The 21909-nt window shown below is 43.7% G+C and overlaps 2 protein-coding genes across 2 annotated transcripts; one reads left to right on the top strand and one right to left on the bottom strand.

Annotated features, from left to right (window-relative positions):
• Positions 1–3327: 3327 nt before the first annotated feature.
• LOC123131545 (translation initiation factor IF3-1, mitochondrial) lies at positions 3328–8070 on the bottom strand. Its single transcript, XM_044551187.1, has 8 exons — positions 7801–8070; positions 7617–7713; positions 7475–7542; positions 7275–7373; positions 6140–6196; positions 5658–5726; positions 4805–4873; positions 3328–4680 (listed from the first exon to the last, which is right to left on the bottom strand). The coding sequence occupies exons 1-8, from the start codon at positions 7969–7971 to the stop codon at positions 3634–3636; spliced, it is 1677 nt and encodes a 558-aa protein (XP_044407122.1). The 5' UTR covers positions 7972–8070; the 3' UTR covers positions 3328–3633.
• A 7805-nt stretch (positions 8071–15875) lies between these two features.
• Positions 15876–20945, top strand: LOC123131547 (amino acid transporter AVT1C). The gene is made up of 12 exons (XM_044551188.1): positions 15876–16180; positions 17095–17447; positions 18477–18691; positions 18788–18811; positions 18909–19089; positions 19199–19418; positions 19509–19644; positions 19754–19773; positions 19988–20130; positions 20227–20270; positions 20355–20417; positions 20577–20945. The coding sequence occupies exons 1-12, from the start codon at positions 15978–15980 to the stop codon at positions 20673–20675; spliced, it is 1701 nt and encodes a 566-aa protein (XP_044407123.1). The 5' UTR covers positions 15876–15977; the 3' UTR covers positions 20676–20945.
• The last annotated feature ends 964 nt before the right edge of the window (positions 20946–21909 follow it).

A 21909-nucleotide genomic window follows, 5' to 3' on the forward strand; every position in this document is an offset into this window, starting at 1 on the left:
TGGAAATAAAGAAACACACGAGGCTTAATAACATTTCATGGCACTAGTATTGAAGAAACCTCTTAATGTCATTGCCAGGCTCGTATCCTTCGCTTCCTTTCCCCAAAACCTTGCCTCGCAATTTTTTGTTGTTTTCATTTGAAACTGCATACACTGCAAAAACCTTGGCTCACAAAAGTGTTTGGTTTTTATTTGAAACTGCATATTGGACCGAACAAAAAGCACAACCGTTATACAAGGATAACCATGTCGTTGCTAGTTCACCAACTTCCACTATTTAAATATTGACAACATGAGTGCATGCACGCCACAACAACATACCACTACCTAATTAAACTTCTTGCTCCTTTATTGACATGCAAGAAACCGCACTTCGGTTTCCTTACCAAATGGTTGGGGCTCGAATGTTCTAGGTTTTTATCCCACATTCCATATTTGTGAGCTACCCTTCTTTGTGTGCATTATTGCTCCCTTGCCTCCAGTAAATAAACTACATGTCCTTGCCTCGATGTTCTTTACTTCCTCTCCCAAAACCTTGGTGAGAAAATGCTATTATTATTTATTGAAACCGCATACTAAGCTGAGCAAGAAGCACAGGCGTTACGAAATGGCTGATCAAAGGCGAGGTGGAGCTTATCTGCTCGCGGCTCCTTGCTGCTTGTAACACTCGACCTTCGGCTTGCTGGCGAGAGGCCAGTATCCGGTCAGCGGAGGCGATGTTTGATGGCTACCACGGTGTGCTTGAAGCTTCAGGATACAGCCGGCTTCAAGATTTGTGGTGCGTGCTCCCCCAGTCGGCGGTGATTTGGCTATGTGCCCCATATGAAATTCTGATTGTGTTTTTTTGTTGCAGTTGTATGCATCTGGAACTTTCTGATCATAATCTGTACCATGGTGGTTCTCGAAATAAAAACCATATACTCCATCCGATCCAAATTAATTAACTGACGCAACTATAGTACAACTTTGCTACAAAATTGTACTAAAGCTGGTCAATTAATTTTGATCGAGGCGAGTTCTTACCGCGGTTTTCTGAAAATTATCAGATATGTGGAAGGTATGTTTAAACTCAGTGGGAGCAGATGCTATGTGTGTGTATAGCTGATAATAAGATTTTTTTAGAGCTTTTTTCTTCATACGTATTTTTTAAAAAGGAGGATAACCCTGGCCTCTGCATTAAGCGATGCACACATCCATTTTTTTTCTTCATACATGCCTGGTCTGTAAAAAAAATGGCAGTAATACAGACCAGGTACAAATCTAATTGAAAACACCGGAAGCGCACATGTGCAGGCCCTTTGCAAATGAACTCAATAATTGCCTGGGCGGAAGCATTGATTTATCAATGTATTTACATGCACGAAGCTCATGCCAAACATCGAAGGCTAAGGCCATCTCCAGTGCTGACGCCTGAAGGGTTTTCAGATGTTGAAAACTGGTTTCTTGCCATGTACTCCCCCCGTCCAAAAAAGCTTGTCTCAAGCTTGTCCTCAAATGGATGTATCTAGCACTAACTTGATGCTAGATACATCCATTTGAGGGACAAGCTTTTCCCCTTTGCAACAAGAAAAGGGGAACGGGCCCTGGGAGCTCGGTTTTCAGTTGCGTGGTCTTTCGTTTTTGTGTGTGTGTTTTTTCCGTGAGGTTTTTATCGGCTTTTGTGGTGGTTTTTTTGCTTTTTGTGTTTCTTCATCCTTTTTTTCTATTTCTTTTTCCCGTTGTTTTATTTTCCTTCTGTTTTTGGTTTTTCTATTCTATGTTTCTTTACCGGTTTCCTTCAGTTTTACGATCTTCTTTTTCTTTTCTTTCCTCAAATACATGCCAACTTTTCTCAATACATGCTGTACTTTTTTGTGCATGTGTATTTTTTGATACACGTTGAACATTTTTTAAATACATGTTTGAAACATTTTCTTAGAATAACTGTTAAATATTTTAAAATACTCGTCAAACAGTTTCTGGTAAAATATTATTTTAAATGTCATGATCGTATTTTTTTTTCTAAATGTCAGTAAGAATTGGATAATATGAAACATTTTTTTCGTATTACATGGGATAAAATAAATAAATAAATGTCACAAACATTTTGTTTTGGAACGTGTGAAAATTTTGTAACTGTAGTGCCTTTTTTTAATGGTAAGACATGTTTTTATTTTACATTGTATGAACATTTTAAATAATGTCATTAATATTTTAGGAAATGCGTGAACATGTTATTTGAATGGTAAAAACATTTTTTCTAAATTATGCGAACGCTTTTCAAAATTTAAGTAAAGTAGTTTTTAAATATATAAAAATACAAACAAAACTAAAAAACTGGAGAACAAAAGTGAACGAATTAACTAATATTCTTATTAACTAATGTGCTGGCCCAGTAACTTGTCACACAGAGGCGAGGCGACACTTACACTCGCTGCGATGAGCTATAGGCGTGCCCGGAGGAAAATTGGGTTGTTGCATCAATTTTCTTCTTAGACTCAAAAAGAGAGTTCCTTCTTTTATCTTTTATATATCTCTGCATCTTAAATGGCAAGATACATCCAACTGCAAAAAAAAATCCACATGTGGCGTACCTAGTTACAAATTGGGTTGATGCTCCCAGCTTGCAACTTGAAGAAAAAATAAATGGCCAACCCAAAGACTTGAGATTCACTTGATTTATTGATTTGAGAAAGTGTCTTGATTTATTGATTCAAAGACAGAGACAGGGATTTGGAATAAGAGTTAGAGCAAATACATTAAAGTGACATAAACAGACTATAAGGACTAAAATGTTATATCTTTGTTTAGTTGGAAGAGAGAGAAGAGGAGAGAAGGAAAACAGGCCGTTGACGAGCTATAGCACTAGAAGCCCTGTTCAAGAATTCATCCGATTAACCAGTTAACTTGTCGATTAATCCCTACTCATAGGGTCCCGAGTAGCCGATTACCCAATAAATCATCCGATTAATTGATTAAATGGCCGATTAACTTGCCGATTAGCCTAATAATTCCCTACTCACCAGCCCAGCGAGCAGCTACCAGTTAACGATTTCCTCAACAATGACTAGAAGCAAGACACTTTGTGAGATTGTGATGTGGGTCAACTATTAATAAAATAATACATATTTAAAACTTACTATTGTACAATCTGACTATAAGATTAACTCTAAATGACATGGCAACTCCTTATAGCCGATTGACGAATGTATTATAAACCATGCTCTTAGGGAAGACAAAGATAATTATTGTCCAATTAATTCACCAGACAGATTCAACAAGTATTGCTTGGTGCTGTCGTAATATAGGTCACACACACCACAGACACTGCATGGGTTCATCTTGTGCTTACATAAGGATCAACCAATTAATGATGTTCATCAATTATTTATTTAGACCGAGTAAGTAATAACAACAAAATGGTAGTGCACAGTGCGATGATAGACAAGCAGATCAGTGCTCCTGACCTCAAGTTACATCGCTTGCTAGTCAATGGACAGACGCGTGTCACCCAAACATTCTCAAATAGACAGCCACCGCGAAAAACACATCCTCAAAAGCGGAATATTAGTTATTTCCTCTCTTGTATCATGGCTTTCGCCACAAAAACCTAGTATCGTTCTTCGCAAGCGTCGCCGCCAACCTCGTTCTTTCTCATGAGCTTCCCTTTTTAGGTTTACTGAATATTCCGAAGCTTTTGGCCGGGCCGGTATCGGCAGGCTTACCGGCACCACCAGACGCAGGACCGCCGTCCGCCGTCTTGTTCGGCTCGGATGCCGTGGCTGGCATTCGGCTGCTGAATACGCCCACGCCCCTGGCTGCTGTCGAAGCAGGGTTCCCGGCTGATGGCTCGGCGTTCGGATTCGATTGCTGGAACTGCGGCCGCTGGCTGCTATACGGCGGGACATGGCTTCCTCTCTCGTTTCCCCTCGGATCCTGCTGCGGGGGTCTGCTGCCTTGGCTGAACTTTGGGGGCGGCAGGCCAGGCTGTTGCAGAGGTGGCCTTTGGTTGTCCTGGGGACGGCGATACCTGTCTTCGTTGTTCTCGTTTCTTCTCAGGTCTTGCTGTGGGGGTCTTCCTTGGTTGAACCTTGGCGGTGGTGGGCTCGGCTGTTCCAAAGGAGGCCTTTGATAGCGGCCTTCATGTTCACCTCTCCTAGGGTCCTGCTGTGGTGGTCTGCCTTGGCTGTCTACGCCTCCGGGCTGCTGCCTACGGCTGGCATACCTGTTGGTCTGCTCGGGTGTCATGCCTTCATTAGCCTTAGCCTGCTTTAGCTTCTCCATTTCAGGGCTACCACTCCTGGAACCAAGTCCATATTGCGATGGTTGTGGTCCACCCTGACCAGGGTTAATCCTGTTTCCTCCAGCACCAATGCTCTTGTCCAAGTTACCACGGTTGTTGCCTCTAAACCCTCTATCTTGCCCTTTCTTTTGTGGTGAAGATTCACGGGGGGTATAGGCGGGAGTTTTGTCAACATCCTCAGCTTCCAGACCATGTTCACTTGTGTCGTCCCTGCTATCAGTAGCAGCGGGTGGCGATTCGGAGGTAGCGGTGCGGGGGGTGCCTTTGCTTGCGTCTTCCATGGCCTTGCTTGCTTTCTTTCCACCTTTCTTGGTTGCAAACTTCACGTGCCTGACAATAACATATGCATGCTTGGAGTCCAAATGCGGCCCGCTTTCCACGGTACAGACATCTTGAATCTGTTGAATCAGTGAAATCTTAGAAAGAGATAAACTTTCATAGGCAGCAATTCTTAGTGTCAATTTTGTAGTCAAGGATAAAAAAAGGGGCTGGGAACAGTACAGTACAGAAGGGAGTACTCACCAGTCCTAATAAGCGAGATAGCGGTCCGCCTAAATCTTCGGCTTCGTTACCTGCGGGCATCGCCATGCACTGCCAAAGAGGAGCATCACTCAGTTCTTCACAGCTTGTTGTACCCAAGAATATAATAAGGTAAACATATGCATATGAACATCGCCAGATCCAATATATAGATATGAAGGTTTTAATAGTCCGTAAACGAAAATCCAGTTCAAGATGTTGGTTAGCAGTTCAAAAGATTGTGCCAGATACTATCGTCTTAGGTAAAAATGAAAACAAAGTCCATCAGGTAAATATTGCTTCAGGTGAAGACAAAGGGACAACATGTTATTGTGATTCTCCATGAACAGTTTAGATCGAACAGAAAAATTTATTGCTTCAGGTGAAGAGAAAGGGACAACATGTTATTGTAATTCTCCATAAACAAGATATGACAGACAGGTTTATTCCCAGAAAGTTCCTCCTGGATAATAAACTGCTTCATCCCTCTTACCATTATATAGGCACAAAAGGAGACAAGGAGAACCATGCACTTAAGAGTTTGCTACACTTAAGCTACTTACAGAACTGAATTGAAACCCATGATTGGTTCCCGATCATAATCATTGGTTCCTATATATCCATAACTTTCGGGGCGACAAAAGCCCCCCTAATCATTGCACACTGTTTGGTTCCCCTTGTCCAGATATAAGGTTTCCTTGGGGATTGCCCAGTAAACTTAGTATAAAAAGAAGTTAAAAAGCAAAACCCACAGATAAGATGTATTAAAATCCGTGTTGCAGTTGCTTGGGTTGTCACCAAAGATTTACAGAACCATACAATAAAATAAAACTAAAAAGTACGTGAGCGCTCTTACCTTCACCCTGTAACCACGGTCCATCAGCCTGGTAATTGCATCTGCTTTCACCTTCAAGTCTTTAATTTCCTGCGAACAATAATTTATGTGTCTCAACAACACCCCATGACACAAGGCCTCCATATTGAATACAATATATCTATGACTTTGGAAATGAGTGAGCTCAACTAGGTATAGGCCCAAACGAACATGAAAAAAGGGCGTAGCAGTCCAATCAAGCTGTTACTACAGCTAAAAGGTGGCAATCAATCATGCATTGCACATCTGAACAAAAACGTTAAGTAGAACAACAGAACATTCATTATTACTGCCAGAAAGCAACTACCAATGTTTTCCTTTGAAATACTCCCAAAAAACGTCTTACATTTTGAGACAGAGGGAGTAGTAGTAGTCAAGCATGCATTCCATATAAAAATAAAGAATCATGAAAGATGATAATCTGCAATTATTAACGAAAGGTTAAAACAAGCAAGAAAACTTACTGTTTTCGCCTTAAACCGCACTTCTTTGATATCTCCAACACGCAAAGTAATAGCAGACTGCAGAAAATCAGATGCAAAATAAGGAGAGAGATTTGCTATTTTCATTAAGATGTGAGAGATCAAAGCCCATTGAAGGTGCACGTTATCATGACTTATGCAGAAGTAATATAAACATGGAAGGAGATACAATGGTTAACACTGTTTTCCCTTGCTCAGTTTATAAGGCTGCATTTAGCACAGCGTTACTTTTCAAGGGCACTTCAATATTTCTATTGTGGACGCAATAGTTACTCGAAATCATCTTTTTTTTGAGACACAATAGTAAAATCTTACTGGGATTAGTAAATAATCATCTGTCTAATTATACCCCAACACAAAAACACAGCAACCGCAAACGGGCTCTGATTACGGAACCGAGTGCCAGCTCTGACCATAACCAGATGCCGTTGTTTTTTTGTAGAAACCAAAGACTTATCTGTGTCTTTTAAAAGACACTATCACTAGAGCGAGCGATAGTTTCTGTCGCTGAACTGGTTGTTGTTTTAACAAAGCACTTTTCTGAACACAGACCAAGGAACCGTTAGTTCACAATACAATGGTCTGACACAATTATAATTTACAAACATGGAAGGAGATATATGATTAACACTGTTTTCCCTTGCTCAGTTTTTAGGGCTACATTTAGCATTGCGTTGCTTTCCGAAAGCACATGCATATTTTCTAATCTGGACGCAACAGTAAGTAGAAATCATCTTTTGTTTTATGACATGGCAGTAAGATCTTACTGGAATGAGTACATGAGTTCTCCCGACTTATTAGACTCCAAGACACAGCACAGCAACCACAAATGGAGTCCGCCTGATTACACAATCAAGTGCCTTAGCACAGCAGAAAGTAACAGAGGTGAATCTGGCTATGTTCAACATCTTGTGTACATTGTATTGATATGAACATAATATGTTTGTGTAGAAGACAAAGATAATAGCACTAGAGTGAGCGATGGTTTCTGTAGTTAGTTCACAATCCTACGATCTGAACACGTTTACAAACATGCTCTGTTCCAAGCATTTCAACTCAACTCCAGCAGTGACGACACGACAAATTCAGCGAGGATGATTTGACCACGCATACATACCTTGGCTTTTAGGCGCTCTTTGTCCTTGACATCCTTGATGTACTTCTCCTTGTGGAAGTCCATGATCTTGCAAACCGGAGGGTCCGATTTCCGGTCAACCTGCGACGAGGTAACCATGAGAAATGGGCACAACCGAATAAGTATACGAACATGCCGACCCTCGGGCAGAGCTGAAGAAGAAAATGGAAATGAGGTACTACCTCAACCAGGTCCAGCCCCATCCTGGCAGCCATCTGGAGGGCCTCGTGCCTGGGGACAACATCATGCCCTGCAGAAATCGGGGGGAAAATCGGATCTTCAGCATCCGAATGGCGAATGGAGAAGGAAGGGGATCGTCGGCACCTTCGTCCGTGACGAGCCGGAGGAAGGGGCCGGTGATGTCGTTGTTGAGCCGGGGCCCGGCGTCGTCGTCGTCGTCCTTCTTGACCGCCTTGTTGACCTTCCGAGCCACAAGACAAAGATGATGAGAGGAGGAGAGCTGACCAACCTAGGGCGACAGACTGAGGGAGGGAGGGGGGAGACGTACGTGCTGGGGCGGGGCGGCGAAGGAGCGGCGGGGGACGGTGACCGGGCGGCGGAAGGACGGAGGCGGGGGCGGGGGAGGCGTGAGGGTGGGAGGCGAGGCGGCGGCGCGGCGGAGGCAGTATGATGCCTGGGAGCGGACGGCGAGGGACCCGATGGCGCGGCGGAGAGCCATGGTTGGCTTCCCCTCGGCGGCGGCGGCGGCGGCGGAGATCGGCGAGGAAGGAGGGGAGGGGAGTCGGCCGAGGGCCGGATCAGCAGCCCATGAGGCTACACCAATGAGCGAGTGTAAGTCAAGCGAAGCCCATTTCACTCACGGCCTAGTGGCCTACTATCGTTTCACCTCTCTCTTTCTCCAAACATAAATCTTTTTTTTTTGTCTCAAAAAAAACATAAATCTTTTTTTGAGATACACATTCGTTTTGTTTTTTGCATAATTATAGGCATGAGGATGTAAAAGAAAAGAGATAAAATGTCAAGGTATATACTAAATCCCATATTATGAAACTGAAACTCACGAATATGTGTGTAACGCAAATTGTTCGGTTGCGCTACACGGGAATCATATGAACTACCAACTCAAATGCCAACAACCGTATCGCTCTCTCCCTCTCCAAGAAAAAGACAATCATTGGTGATGGTTTCTCCCCTTGGCAAAAGCCGGTGAGACCGCGGTTTCCGCCTCCTCGGCTTGCTGCTCCAGTGGCGGGTGGAGGAAGGGTCATGGTTCTCTCATGTGCTTTTTTTCCACTGTGGAGTTGGTCTTTCAAGTGGTGGCACCGGTGGGATGTGAAAGGTGTCACATCAAATAAAGTTGCCTTGGCTTCTTCCTCATCACGACGACCCTCTCCATGGCAGCGTCGACAAGTAGATGGCCTTGTCATCTCACTGTCTGCTTGGGCGGTGAGATTAGGTTTTATTTTCCTATCCGGTTGTTGTTGTCGTTCGCGGTGGTGTCGGGGACCCGGATGAGATGGAGTGTCTGGAATAAGACCATTGGTTCGAGGGCTGCATATCTAGCGTTCTTCCCCGACTATGTCAGTGGTATGCGGTGGATTCGGGTCTAGGTTAGCATGGGTATGTGTCCCCGGTCGACGTGCCACAATGACATGTGCTTTGATGCTTGTAGTAGGCATGTTCATCGACTCTGAAAGCCTTTATGGTGATGGTGTTTCCCTGGATCTAACGACAGTGGATGTTGTGCATCTTCTCCGGTGAAGGCCTTGGCGGCGTTGGGTATTGGCTACAACCGTTAGTTTTGGTGTGTGTGCAAGAACCCCTATGAACCTTCTTGTATTTTTTTTTCTCTCTGTCTTGGGGTCCTCTCTGCATAATTTTCAGGGAATTTATCAACCCTAGATTTCTCTGGCTGTCTCCACGTGTGTTTGTACATGTATTCTGATTGTTGAAGTGTGACATGCATAGTTTACCAGAAAACTGTTTAGCGTCATACAATGGTTGTCATGAAAAAATTCTAGACGTTTAAATTAAATAAATAACACCCTTTGGATTTTGCATACAAAGTTGAGTTGACCGTGGCAGACAAAAGATCACAAGAAAACAAATCGTCTGGAGTTTTTGTGAAATTTATTCAAACCAATGAGACTAGTGTTCGGTCCTATAAACCCTGACGACTTTGACATGAGTTTTACTCCTTTTCCTAAATGGAAGTATTCTCCGCTTGCCATGTGGACTGGAATTAATGAGATAGTTTCGTCCCAAATTATTGGAAAACCCTAATTTCAAGAAAATAAAATAGCGTAAAATCATCAACTTCCCGGTCTAATAAGGGTATGTTTAAATAAAAAAATATAAACCTTTGAAGAAAAATCCAACTTCATGAAACACGGGAAAATTAAATATTGTGAACAAAAAATAAGGGGTTCTTTCAAAAATATTTTGTGGGAAAATACTGGTTTCTTTTCTACCAAATAAATCTTAAAAAATTCAATTCAAAGCCTTTTTTACTCGTTCATTCATGCACATGGCACAACATTCTATTAAAAAAATCACATCCTCAATTGTTAGATTTTGCTTTGAATTTTTTGTCCTGAATTTTCTCATAGAAGTGTAGGCTTTTTCCCTCACTTTTTCTCATAGAGGTTGTCCCACACTTTTGCTTATTACTCCGAAACTGCGATGACGGGGCGAGGCTGACTTGGTGATTCATGTCCACTTATGTGGGCACCAAAGAAGAATATATAGCAGGTGGGTTGGGGCATAAAAATTAAACTAACACTTTATAGTTTGGAAAAGATAAAATGGGCTTTGGTCAGTACTAGAAGGGAGTCCCGTGCTTCGCTGCACCGAGAATATAAATGTGTTATGTGGTAGCTGTACAATGAACCATGTCATTGAGTAATATTTTTGCATGGGCATGTAATGAGCACCTGATAATTCCAAAGGAAGAACAGAAAAGAAGTGCATCACCGTATTGAATTGCATATCTTGTTCATAACTTGGAAAAAACAACAACGATGATCCACACAAAATTCAGTGACATGTTCAACAAACCATAATTCTCATTCAGGACTTCTAGTAGACCGGTAGATACATACTTTACAAACTAAACATACTCAACATAAAATAAGGTTGCTATCTTCCTTGCCTCTCCCTTAAACATGACTTTGATGTTGTTCATCAATTGTTTCATCCACAACAGTCTCGTGCCCCGGGCATTTCATGCACTCCCATACATCAATAAAAATATGTTTTTGTACGAACCAATAACAATAAACAACACAGAAAGAACATTTAAGAAGATTCCTCACATTCTTTAGTACACTGAAGCAAACAATATATGATCTTGTCATCCCAAGCAAGCAAAAGATAGATCTTTCTCGAAAAAAGCAAAAGATAGATAAACTTAATTATCCGAGGACACAAGCTGCTTTATACTGGATTGCTAGCATTCCCAATTTCACTAAGTAAACATGGGAATTTTCAGTAAGAGGTGGCTTTCAGCATTAAGTAAACCATAAGGTAGCTGAGCTATCTTTCTCTAAGGACACAGTATGCATGTATCTTCGAGCCACCGTTCTGATGCAGCCTTTCAGCATTGTTCCACCATTAGAAGGGCTGAGCGTTCTTCGCTGCGCTGTTGGTGTTGTTAGAGTTTCAAAAATAAAATTTGTTTGTTGTCTGGTTTGGCACCTGAGTGAACTAGTTTGTGTTTTCTTAGACGGTGAGAGGATGGAAACAGTTGACCCAGTCAAAATCATGAATCAAATCCACCTTAACTGAATCGTTGCCCAAGTAAAAATTGGAAAACAAATCCGAAATTGAGAACCTCAGGTGAATGAGAGGGCTCACAAATTGGTGAGTATGGTGTATTAGGAAGATGTATTGGTAGGGCCCGGCGGGAGGTCGAGGAAGGTTTCCAGCAGGACCTGGATTGATCGTCCAAGCATCATGGCATGGTCCATTCCACTGTACCCGAGTTCAGTTTAGCTTATCTGAATGAATAAAGAAACCTTTCATGTGGGATCCAGAGCATACAGAATTACAGATACAGTGCAAGCAAACGTGATTATAAACAAATACATTTCCACGGATGGCAATCAGTCAATCATTTAGGCACCACGAACACACACTAGCTAGTAGTACTATAATCGTCGCTAGCCCAGCTAACTCTGAGCAGATCCTGTCACCAGATACTCAGATCCGATCGATGAGGCCAAGAAAAATACGAGTGACAGCCATGCCATGCCATGGATGGCAGCAGCGGCTCTCTTCCTACTGCTGTCGTCTGATTTGCAGCAGCTGCACCAACATTACTTGCTGTATCATCATCATCATCATCATCATCATTATAATAAGCCAGCAACAACGACATCAATCAATAATGATGGTTAATTAAGCATCCTAGCTAGTGGCATCGTGTAGTACGTACGTGCTACTACTAATCATAATCATAATGTTTCCCCTGCCTGCTTTGGATCCTTGCTGCTAAAACCCCATCCAGCCTCCCCTGCAAGATGCCACACGAACTTGAAGGCGCTATCTATCTTGTACGTATCCTATAAGCAAGTGGACGGCTCATTGGCCCACACCACATGTATTCAGTGCCTTGCTGGTTGTTGTGGAGTGGGCATTTTTGGCTCCCAGCACCCTGGAAGCTCTCTTTGCTTTCAAACCGTTTTTGTAGAGCTAGGTTGATGAATCCAAATTAAAGTACTCCCTCCGTTCCAAAATACAAGCCCTTTTAGCGATTCCAACATGGAACACATATAGAGTAAAATGAGGTGAATCTACACTTTAAAATACGTCTATGTACATTCGTATGTAGTTTGTATCGAAATCTCTAAAAAAGTCTTATGTTTTAGAAACGGAGGGACTAGTGTGCATATATGCACAGTAAATATGTCAGATAGATACACATGCTTTTTGTTAAAAGTTTTGGCCATGAAAAGAGGGAAAAAAAGACAAAACATAGTGATGGAGAGAAATGCCCGGCCCGACCCCCTTTCTTCATCGGCCGTGCCATTCATCAACAGTAGTGGAAGGAGATATCTGCAAGGTTTCCATGTATATGCATGTGTAGGCGGTGTTTTGCCTTTGACGCGGCTAGCGTGATGCCGTGTTGGAGCTCAGGTCCGGTGGTGGTGGAAGGGGGATCCGGTGGTAGTCTCGTCAATAAGCTCACATGTTACCAGGATCTGGTGCATGCCTTTCCTCACCGTGGGAAGGAGGAGGAGATGTGGAATGGGAGGGAGCATGTGTCCGACGAGCTTGTAGATCAGTTCATCATTGGAGCTCAATCGCAATTGTGCGCGCGTTGGAGCCATGGCGCCAGCAGGACCACCCTTCCATTTTGGGAGAATCTTCTCTTCTGTTCAGCATCAGGTTTCTAATGGCCCATTGATGTACCATATGGTAGAATGATGACCGGTTGGAGTGTCGATGTTCTCTAAAGTCGCCTCCATTCTCTCCTTCCTGTTGTCGTGCCATAGGCGCGCGAGGGGGGGGGGCAGTTTGCACACAACTTGGCATATATCTCTCTTCCATCTGGTTAGCAGTCGGTGATGGAGTGGTAGCCGACCCATCATACCAAGTGGTTTCATCCTCAACGATGATGCCCTCGGTCGGTGTTGCATAACATTACAAGGACGGGACTGCAATTTTTGCATCATGATCTCAACTCCTTTTTTCAAAGTCAGAAGTGGTCTATAATTTTGCTTTCTTTGGAGCATTGGCGTTCTTCTGTTCTCTCCTCCCCATCGCCATGTCATAGGGGAGGCAGTTTTGGCACAACATGGCATCTACTTCTATTCTACCCGGTCAGCAGCCGGGGATGTGTTCATCCCTGAAGATGATGGGTTCGGATCAGTTCTGCACACTATTATAAGCATGGAATTCCAATCTCGCTTCATGACCTCGACTCCTTTTTAGTGTTAGGAGTGGTCTATAATTTTGCATCTTCGAGGACCCCCGGTGTAAAATGGACTGGTATACCCCCTTCGATTCTTTTCGCTTGCGTATAACGTCCAACTGCCACCCGAGGGCTCATGCAAACCCTAGCCGCCGCCTCCCTCAACTTATCCCCCCTCCTAGACTCCCTATCGCTATCGGAGGAGGCCGAAGTGCAAAGCTTGCCCAACATACAGTTGTGGCAGGCTCGCGTCCTTATTTTGCACGGAGGCCTCCAGCAGAAGGCGTCGGCGGCCCTAGACGACATGAAAATGACGACGGAACACAACATTTCTTCTTCCTTTCTGGTGTCACCCATTCCTTATCTTTACTCAACGCTTCTCCTTTCCTAACGAGGTGGAGGACGGCAGAACCGGGACGGTAGGTAGGTCTTGTTGGAAATATGCCCTAGAGGCAATAATAAATTGGTTATTATTATATTTCCTTGTTCATGATAATCGTTTATTATCCATGCTAGAATTGTATTGATAGCAAACTCAGATACATGTGTGGATACATAGACAACACCATGTCCCTAGTAAGCCTCTAGTTGACTAGCTCGTTGATCAATAGATGGTTACGGTTTCCTGACCATGGACATTGGATGTCGTTGATAACGGGATCACATCATTGGGAGAATGATGTGATGGACAAGACCCAATCCTAAGCCTAGCACAAAGATCGTGTAGTTCGTATGCTAAAGATTTTCTACATGTCAACTATCATTTCCTTAGACCATGAGATTGTGCAACTCCCGGATACCGTAGGAATACTTTGGGTGTGCCAAACGTCACAACGTAACTGGGTGACTATAAAGGTGCACTGCGGGTATCTCCGAAAGTGTCTGTTGGGTTGGCACGAATCGAGACTGGGATTTGTCACTCCGTGTGACGGAGAGGTATCTCTGGGCCCACTCGGTAGGACATCATCATAATGTGCACAATGTGATCAAGGAGTTGATCACGGGATGATGTGTTACGGAACAAGTAAAGAGACTTGCCGGTAACGAGATTGAACAAGGTATCGGGATACCGACGATCGAATCTCGGGCAAGTACAATACCGCTAGACAAAGGGAATTGTATACAGGATTGATCGAATCCTCGGCATCGTGGTTCATCCGATGAGATCATCGTGGAACATGTGGGAGCCAACATGGGTATCCAGATCCCGCTGTTGGTTATTGACCGGAGAACGTCTCGGTCATGTCTGCATGGTTCCCGAACCCGTAGGGTCTACACACTTAAGGTTCGATGACGCTAGGGTTATAAAGGAAGTTTGTATGTGGTTACCGAATGTTGTTCGGAGTCCCGGATGAGATCCCGGACGTCACGAGGAGTTCCGGAATGGTCCGGAGGTAAAGATTTATATATGGGAAGTCCTGTTTTGGTCACCGGAAATGTTTCGGGGTTTATCGGTAACGTACCGGGACCACCGAAAGGGTCCCGGGGGTCCACCAAGTGGGGCCACAAGCCCCGGAGGGCTGCATGGGCCAAGTGTGGGAGGGGACCAGCCCCAGGTGGGCTGGTGCGCCCCCCCCCACAAGGGCCCAAGGCGCCTCCAAGAGGGAAGGGGGCAAACCCTAGGGCAGATGGGCCCTAAGGCCCACCCCAGGTGCACCTCCCCCTCTCCCCCTTGTGGCCACCACCCAGATGGGATCTGGGGGCTGCCGCCACCCCTAGGGAGGGAACCCTAGGTGGGGGCGCAGCCCCTCCCCTTCCCCTATATATACTTGAGGTTTGGGCTGCCCAAGACACACGAGTTCCTCTCCTTCTTGGCGCAGCCCTACCCCTCTCCCTCCTCGTCTCTTGCGATACTTGGCGAAGCCCTGCTGGAGTACCGCGCTCCTCCACCACCACCACGTCGTTGTGCTGCTGCTGGATGGAGTCTTCCTCAACCTCTCCCTCTCTCCTTGCTGGATCAAGGCATGGGAGACGTCACCGGGTTGTACGTGTGTTGAACGCGGAGGTGCCGTCCGTTCGGCACTAGGATCTCCGATGATTTGGATCACGACGAGTACGACTCCTTCAACCCCGTTCTCTTGAACGCTTCCGCTTAGCGATCTACAAGGGTATGTAGATGCACTCTCCTTCCCCTCGTTGCTGGTTTCTCCATAGATAGATTTTGGTGACACGTAGGAAAATTTTGAATTTCTGCTACGTTCCCCAACAGGTCTTGGACCGAGTAGCAGCATATCGTGCTACCGTCCACGGGTGGCGGGAAAAGGGGGGCGAGAGAGATGCACAACGCTCGTAAGGGGAGACGGAACGACACAACACAAAAGAGGGGACGAGACTACACGCCAGAGATGTCGCGGGAGGGAGACGATCGGTCGGCCAAATTTTATACAAAAGCATACGCGTTTATGCACCCCAAAAAAAACCCTGACAACCTAAACCACTGCCACCAATATATTTCTCTAAACCAAATCACAATGCCATTGCCTTTTAGTATTCCCTTATATATAATAATTACAATAATAATGATTGTACATGTCGACAGCTCGCCGTCCAGCCAGGCATAATGTATTTCCTTTTATAAGAAGGCCTAAAAACAGAGTTGCAATTTCTTTCTTTATTTGAGGGCATGGACAGTCATTTTCTGATTTCCTTACTAGGGTGAAAGTTGGATTTTGTTTTTTGAATCGCACCCTATATAAACCCACCATGAAAACCAAAGCGAAGGCAATCAGTGAGCCACACCCATCCCTGTCTTGTCTTCTCCTCTGCTCTCTTGCGGCTGCGGCTGCCAGCGCGAGGCGACAAGAAGCAGGATGAAGAGCCTGCTGGGGGAGGAGCGCAGCTTCATCATCGAGAGCGACGACGACGACGAGGAGGATCCCGCCCACAGGGGCGACGGCGTTGGCCATGGGGACGACGGGTCGTCGTCGGACTCGTCGTCCTGCGCCACCCCGCGCGGCGGCGGCGGCGACAGCCAGCCCAACTCCTACACCAACCAATGGCCGCAGAGCTACAGGTAACGATCCACATCCATCAAAGTCGTCTGTCTGTCTTCCGGTGAACTCCATCCATCGATCTAATCTGTTGCTTGCTTGCTACTCCAATCTCCCTTCCTTTCTCTATGTCTTTCTTTCAACTCGATCCATTCGACATTCAGATTCCCTGCCCGGTTTCTCTGAAAAATACGTTCTGAATCCATTCCATTCTTCCCGAACGGACCCCAACCAAATCCCAATCTTGGATTCATGCTTCTTTGACCCCTTCCAGCGCCCAACCAATCAACCAGAGTCTCTGTTGATGCAAGTTTTACCAAGCAACCGCTCGCTCCATTCCTTTCTTTTTTTTCGATTTCGAAACGGACACACACTACCTTTCTGACAGACAGGACAAACCAACCTGCTCTGTTTCCCCCTTAGCATCCCTGGATCTGTATGTTGCTGATGTGGCAATTGGTCAATATAAATCCCCAGAGTGGGAAAGTTGGAATTGTGTTTGCCAACCAGTCTCAATCCATTACCTGTAGCTTAATCATCATCATCTTCATCCCAAATACCACATCTACTCATGCCTGTCTCCAAACAAGCACCACTTTTATAATTATTGTTTATTTTGGAAGGATGCATGTTACCCCATGGTGGGGTGGGGTGGACCAGCACCTGGCTGTCACATCTTCATCATCTCCTCAGCTGTTTCTTTTCCTTGGATTTTTCCCTCCGAAATGTGCTTTCGCAGCATTTTTTTCTTTTCGTCATCGGTTTTGTTTTGTTCAAAGTCATCATTTCTGACTGAATCTTACTGTATTTTGTCAAGTATAAATAGACTGAATCTTACTATATCTGCTGTTACAATGCTCAAAAATTACATTTCTTGCTCTGCTTATTCTCATGTCAGTAACAATTCTTTTCTATTTTCTCTCTTGTATTTTGACAGGCAATCGATCGACATTCTGAGCAACGTGCAGTCGCCGAGCCTGGGGTTCCTGGGGACCCCGACGCTGAGCAGGCTGTCCAACTCCTTCCTCAACAGCTCCTTCCTCAACAGCTCGTTCCGAGGCAAAACCCCTGAGATCGTCTCCAATCTCGTCAAGCCGCTCATACGCCCGACCACAAGCGACGAGCAACAGCAACAACAGCAGCATGAGGATATCCGGAAGAGCTCGCAGTACCTCCTGCCGTCGAGGAAGCCGTCGCTGCAGCAGATCCCCGAGGATCAGAAGCCGCTGGTGGTTGGCCATGAGGTTTCTCCCTACCAGCAGTGCTCTTACACCCAGGGAGCTATGAATGGTAAGCACCTACTACAGGCCTGTGAATTTTACATTCTCAATTTGAAATGAAATGCTAGACCTGACTGGTTGACACAAGTAAATCGATCCAAAAAAATTTGTTAGCAGAGCATGATAAATAGGGGCCCTCAATTATTGGCAATGCCGCATATTCTTGTGATGTACCATTGCTGAGCATCACGCTTGGTGAACCTAGACACGTTCCTAGCAGACCGATGTCCAAGTTCAGTGTACCGATGGCCCAGTTAGGCGTTTTCACGCGCCGTAGTACCGTGCTAACGGCTACTGATACACAGTTTACACTAGTCCAAAGCTCCAAACCATAAGATAATAGCATAAATTTTGAAGGACCTGCATACAAATCACACTGTTTTTTCTTCAGATCCCCACCCACTGTAGCTGCCATTTTTACAGTTTAGTATGGCACCGAAGGTTGACAGAAACTATTAATTTGCTCCTAGAATGTTCTGATCAGATCTACTTAACCAAATCAGTTGCTGGCAGTTAACATAAGCGCAGAGAATCAGGACATCAAGTACACCAAGTGGTCAATTATGCATGATTGAGCACTGTCTATTCGCGTAGTTGAGGCGCCGCATCACACATGGTTCCGGTCCACCGTTTCGATTTTTCTTCTTGTTCTTCTCCGTATTAATAGGGACATCACATGGTTGATGAGTCAGCACAACCAAACCATGTGACATGTTGTCGCATCGAGATCTGCAGGCTGTCCCACTGCTTCAAGACCAAACCATTTGCCATCGAATTATGCAGAAATGATCCCATTCAAGAAAATGTGGAAATAGCCAAGCACACGTCGGTCGTCGTATTTTTTATCTCTTTTTTTTTCACCAAGGAGTTGACCTGAGTTAACAACGAAGCTTTGCTGTGTGTAATCTATATTCTGAAGGTCTGAACTTTCCTGTGATAAATTTTGCTGAACCTGAAGAATAGTTACTTATCATGGATAGTTCCTATGTAAAATGCTCTTCTTACTCAGTTAGTGCTCACATTTGTTTCTAATATGCAGGAATAAATGTTCTGTGTGGTGTCGGAATCCTGTCGACGCCTTATGCCATCAAGCAAGGGGGGTGGCTCGGACTGGTGATACTAGTTGTATTTGCTCTGCTCGCATGGTACACCGGTGTGCTGCTGCGCCGTTGCCTAGACAGCAAGGAGGGCCTTCAGACATACCCGGATATCGGTCATGCCGCCTTTGGCACCACCGGTCGCATAGCCATCTCGGTAAGATTAAGTTCTTCAGTTTGGGCAGATTTCAGTCAGGAAAAGTTGTTGCCCTAACTTATTTCTGCTTCTTGTGTGTGGCTTCACTATCTGCAGATAATTCTGTATGTGGAACTGTATGTAAGTACTCCGTACCATCCAACCAATTAAATCCAAAGAGTCATCACAACATCTGAAAGAATCTGCAACGAATTAACCGATTGATCTGTTGTTGCAGGCCTGCTGCATCGAGTACTTGATACTGGAAAGCGACAATTTATCCAAGTTGTTCCCCAATGTACACCTGAACATTGGGGGCTTGACGATAAACTCGCATGTGTTCTTCGCAATCTTGACTACGCTTGTTGTCATGCCGACCACCTGGCTCCGTGACCTCACCTGTCTGAGCTATATTTCAGGTATCAATCTGTTCACTTGTTGCTTTTATTTTCATCCTGCTTGTGCATATGCTCTGCATCTTGTATCACACATCATTTCTCACGATGTTGTTCTGTGTTTGCTTTGTAGCTGGAGGTGTGGTTGCATCAATCCTTGTAGTCATCTGCCTATGCTGGATTGGGGTTGTCGATCATGTCGGCTTCGAGAACAAAGGGACTGCGTTAAACCTCCCGGGAATTCCTATCGCGATTGGACTGTATGGTTACTGCTACTCAGGGCATGGGGTGTTCCCAAACATATACTCTTCTCTGAAGAACCGCAACCAGTTTCCTTCCATTCTTTTCACCTGGTAAATTAGCTACTTTGGGTCAACCTATATTCGATATCATTTTTTTGGAACCTCAACACTCAGTTATTGTTTGTGCTTCTGTAATTTCAGCATTGGGTTTTCTACCATTTTGTTTACTGCCGCTGCGGTGATGGGATACAAAATGTTCGGCGAATCCACCGAGTCTCAGTTCACCCTCAACTTACCGGAGAATCTGGTGGTTTCCAAGATTGCCGTCTGGGCTACGGTAAACTGCTTTTGCCTAGATTATTTCAGATCCATTTATTCTGTACTAAGCATGTTTTATGTAACTTTATTCTCAATCATCTTGACCTATCTCTTGGCATTTGTTGCAGGTGGCAAATCCGATAACCAAATATCCTTGGCTTGTCAATTATTTCTCTTCAAAGCGGATATTAATCAAAACTAACATAGAGAAATTCTGTTTCTTGCCAATGCTTCTTTAGAATACATGCCGATCTTTTTATTACATGCTTAATAAAGTTCTGAAATCAAAAGGTTAAAAAGAAGTTCTGAAATTATTTGTTGATGTACATGATTATTGTGCAATGTCCTTAACGAAGAATCACATATGCATTGACCATAACCCCACTGGCCATGAGTCTGGAAGAGTTGCTGCCGCGAAGCCAGCAGAAGTACTCCAACATAATCATTCTTAGATCAGCCCTGGTGGTGTCAACCCTCATCATTGCTCTGTCAGTTCCCTTCTTTGGTAAGTTAGTTTGCTCTCTTTGGTCAGCATATGTCAGCATTAGTAGTAGATTGAATCATTCACTGACCATTGTTCATTCTACATGTAAATTGACAGCGCTTGTGATGGCTCTGATTGGCTCTTTATTCGCGATGCTTGTGGTAAGTTTTCGCTGATTATTTCATCAGATGATAACAAGTAATTGGTAAGCTATTCGTGAGAGGCTAAAATATGTTTCATTGCAGACCTACATTCTACCTTGTGCCTGCTTTCTGGCCATCCTTAAGGCAAAAGCAACTTGGTATCAGGTATACAAATATTTCCAACGTCACATTTCTTTATTATAACTATACTTGTATCTAGCAGAACAGAGAAGGTTCTGAGGTCATATTGTGATGACATTGCCAAGCAAATTTATGTAAAGCACCTATTTATGGTGAGGAGCCTAACTAAAAACTATTTTACAGACTGCGACATGCTCATTCATCATCGCCGTAGGGGTTACTTGCGCCTGCGTGGGGACATACTCATCCCTCTCCGGGATTGTCCAGAACTATGCCACCTGACTCCGAAGTACTTCCTTCCCTACATACATAATAGAGAAGATTGCTCGTTCGACCGCATTATTATACATATAATTAAGCATATGTATGAGCGAGAGTGGAGGATTCAAATTTTGCCGAACAATGAATTATGTCCATCGATATATAAATGTTGTATGATTAAATTTGTATTGTTGTTAAATTTGTGGCAACCGCAATAACTTTGCATTGTTATTGTTAAATTTGTATGTTGATGGATCTTTATCAGTATAAAGTCCCAGTTCTGCTAGCTAATTACCGACTACTTGAATTTTTCATCAATCTATATTGAGAGTGTAATTTTGCCGACATGCAACTAGAACCTTTATTTGTCTCTAGATTAATTATATTTAGAGTGAGGTGTGTATGATGAGGGTTGGATGCTGATTTTGAGATGTCCTGTGCAAAGAAAAGACAAAGAAGAAAAAAATATAGTACTACAAAACAGTAACAATATGCATCAGTTCACCACTAGCGGGCTCACCACAGCTCTTGTATCGACCCGACCCAAATGGATCGGAGTCTCTGTTGTTGTGCTAGTCCCTGGATCGGTTTGCTAGAGTTCCATTTTTTACAAAAGTTTTTTCTATTTAATAACAATAGAAAGTTTAGGCTTAAAATAAAATAGCAAATAGACTATAAAAATTCCACAAAAGTAGCTATTGATATGGAATCATGTGAACTTTTTCTTCGCCAAAAATGCAAGTTTTTGAAAATAAACTTTTTACTAGGCTTTCTAAATATGCAATAAAATTATTTGCATATAAATTTCAAAAGCGTCGAAGTTTGTCCATAACCCTTTTTCCATACTTTTAGTGGCACTTTGAAGAAGTCATTTTCTTCTCTCTTTAATCTTTATTTTAATAAATGGAAAAAGAAATTTGAAACCTCACTTCGGCTAACTTTCAAAATTGATTCAAGAGACTTTCAAATCTTTTTTATAAACTTTTGAAAGTCATGTTATCTTCTCTCAAGTGGTCATTGAGTTGCACAAAGTATTGAATCAATTCACAAGGGAATCAAATAAAGCTCAAAATGCATGAAGAATATGGATGCATATGAATGATACTTAGCGATAACATCCAAATTGAAAATATTGTATACACGGGCAATTATCTCTAATGATTCGTAGTTGTTCAATACATGTACATAGACTAGTAACCATGGCATTCTAGGTGATCATTCTATTATATCTCTATCTTCTATGCCCAAGGCGTAT

This window comes from Triticum aestivum, chromosome 6A (genome assembly GCF_018294505.1).
Source record: "Triticum aestivum cultivar Chinese Spring chromosome 6A, IWGSC CS RefSeq v2.1, whole genome shotgun sequence".
NCBI classification, from domain to species: Eukaryota; Viridiplantae; Streptophyta; class Magnoliopsida; order Poales; family Poaceae; genus Triticum; species Triticum aestivum.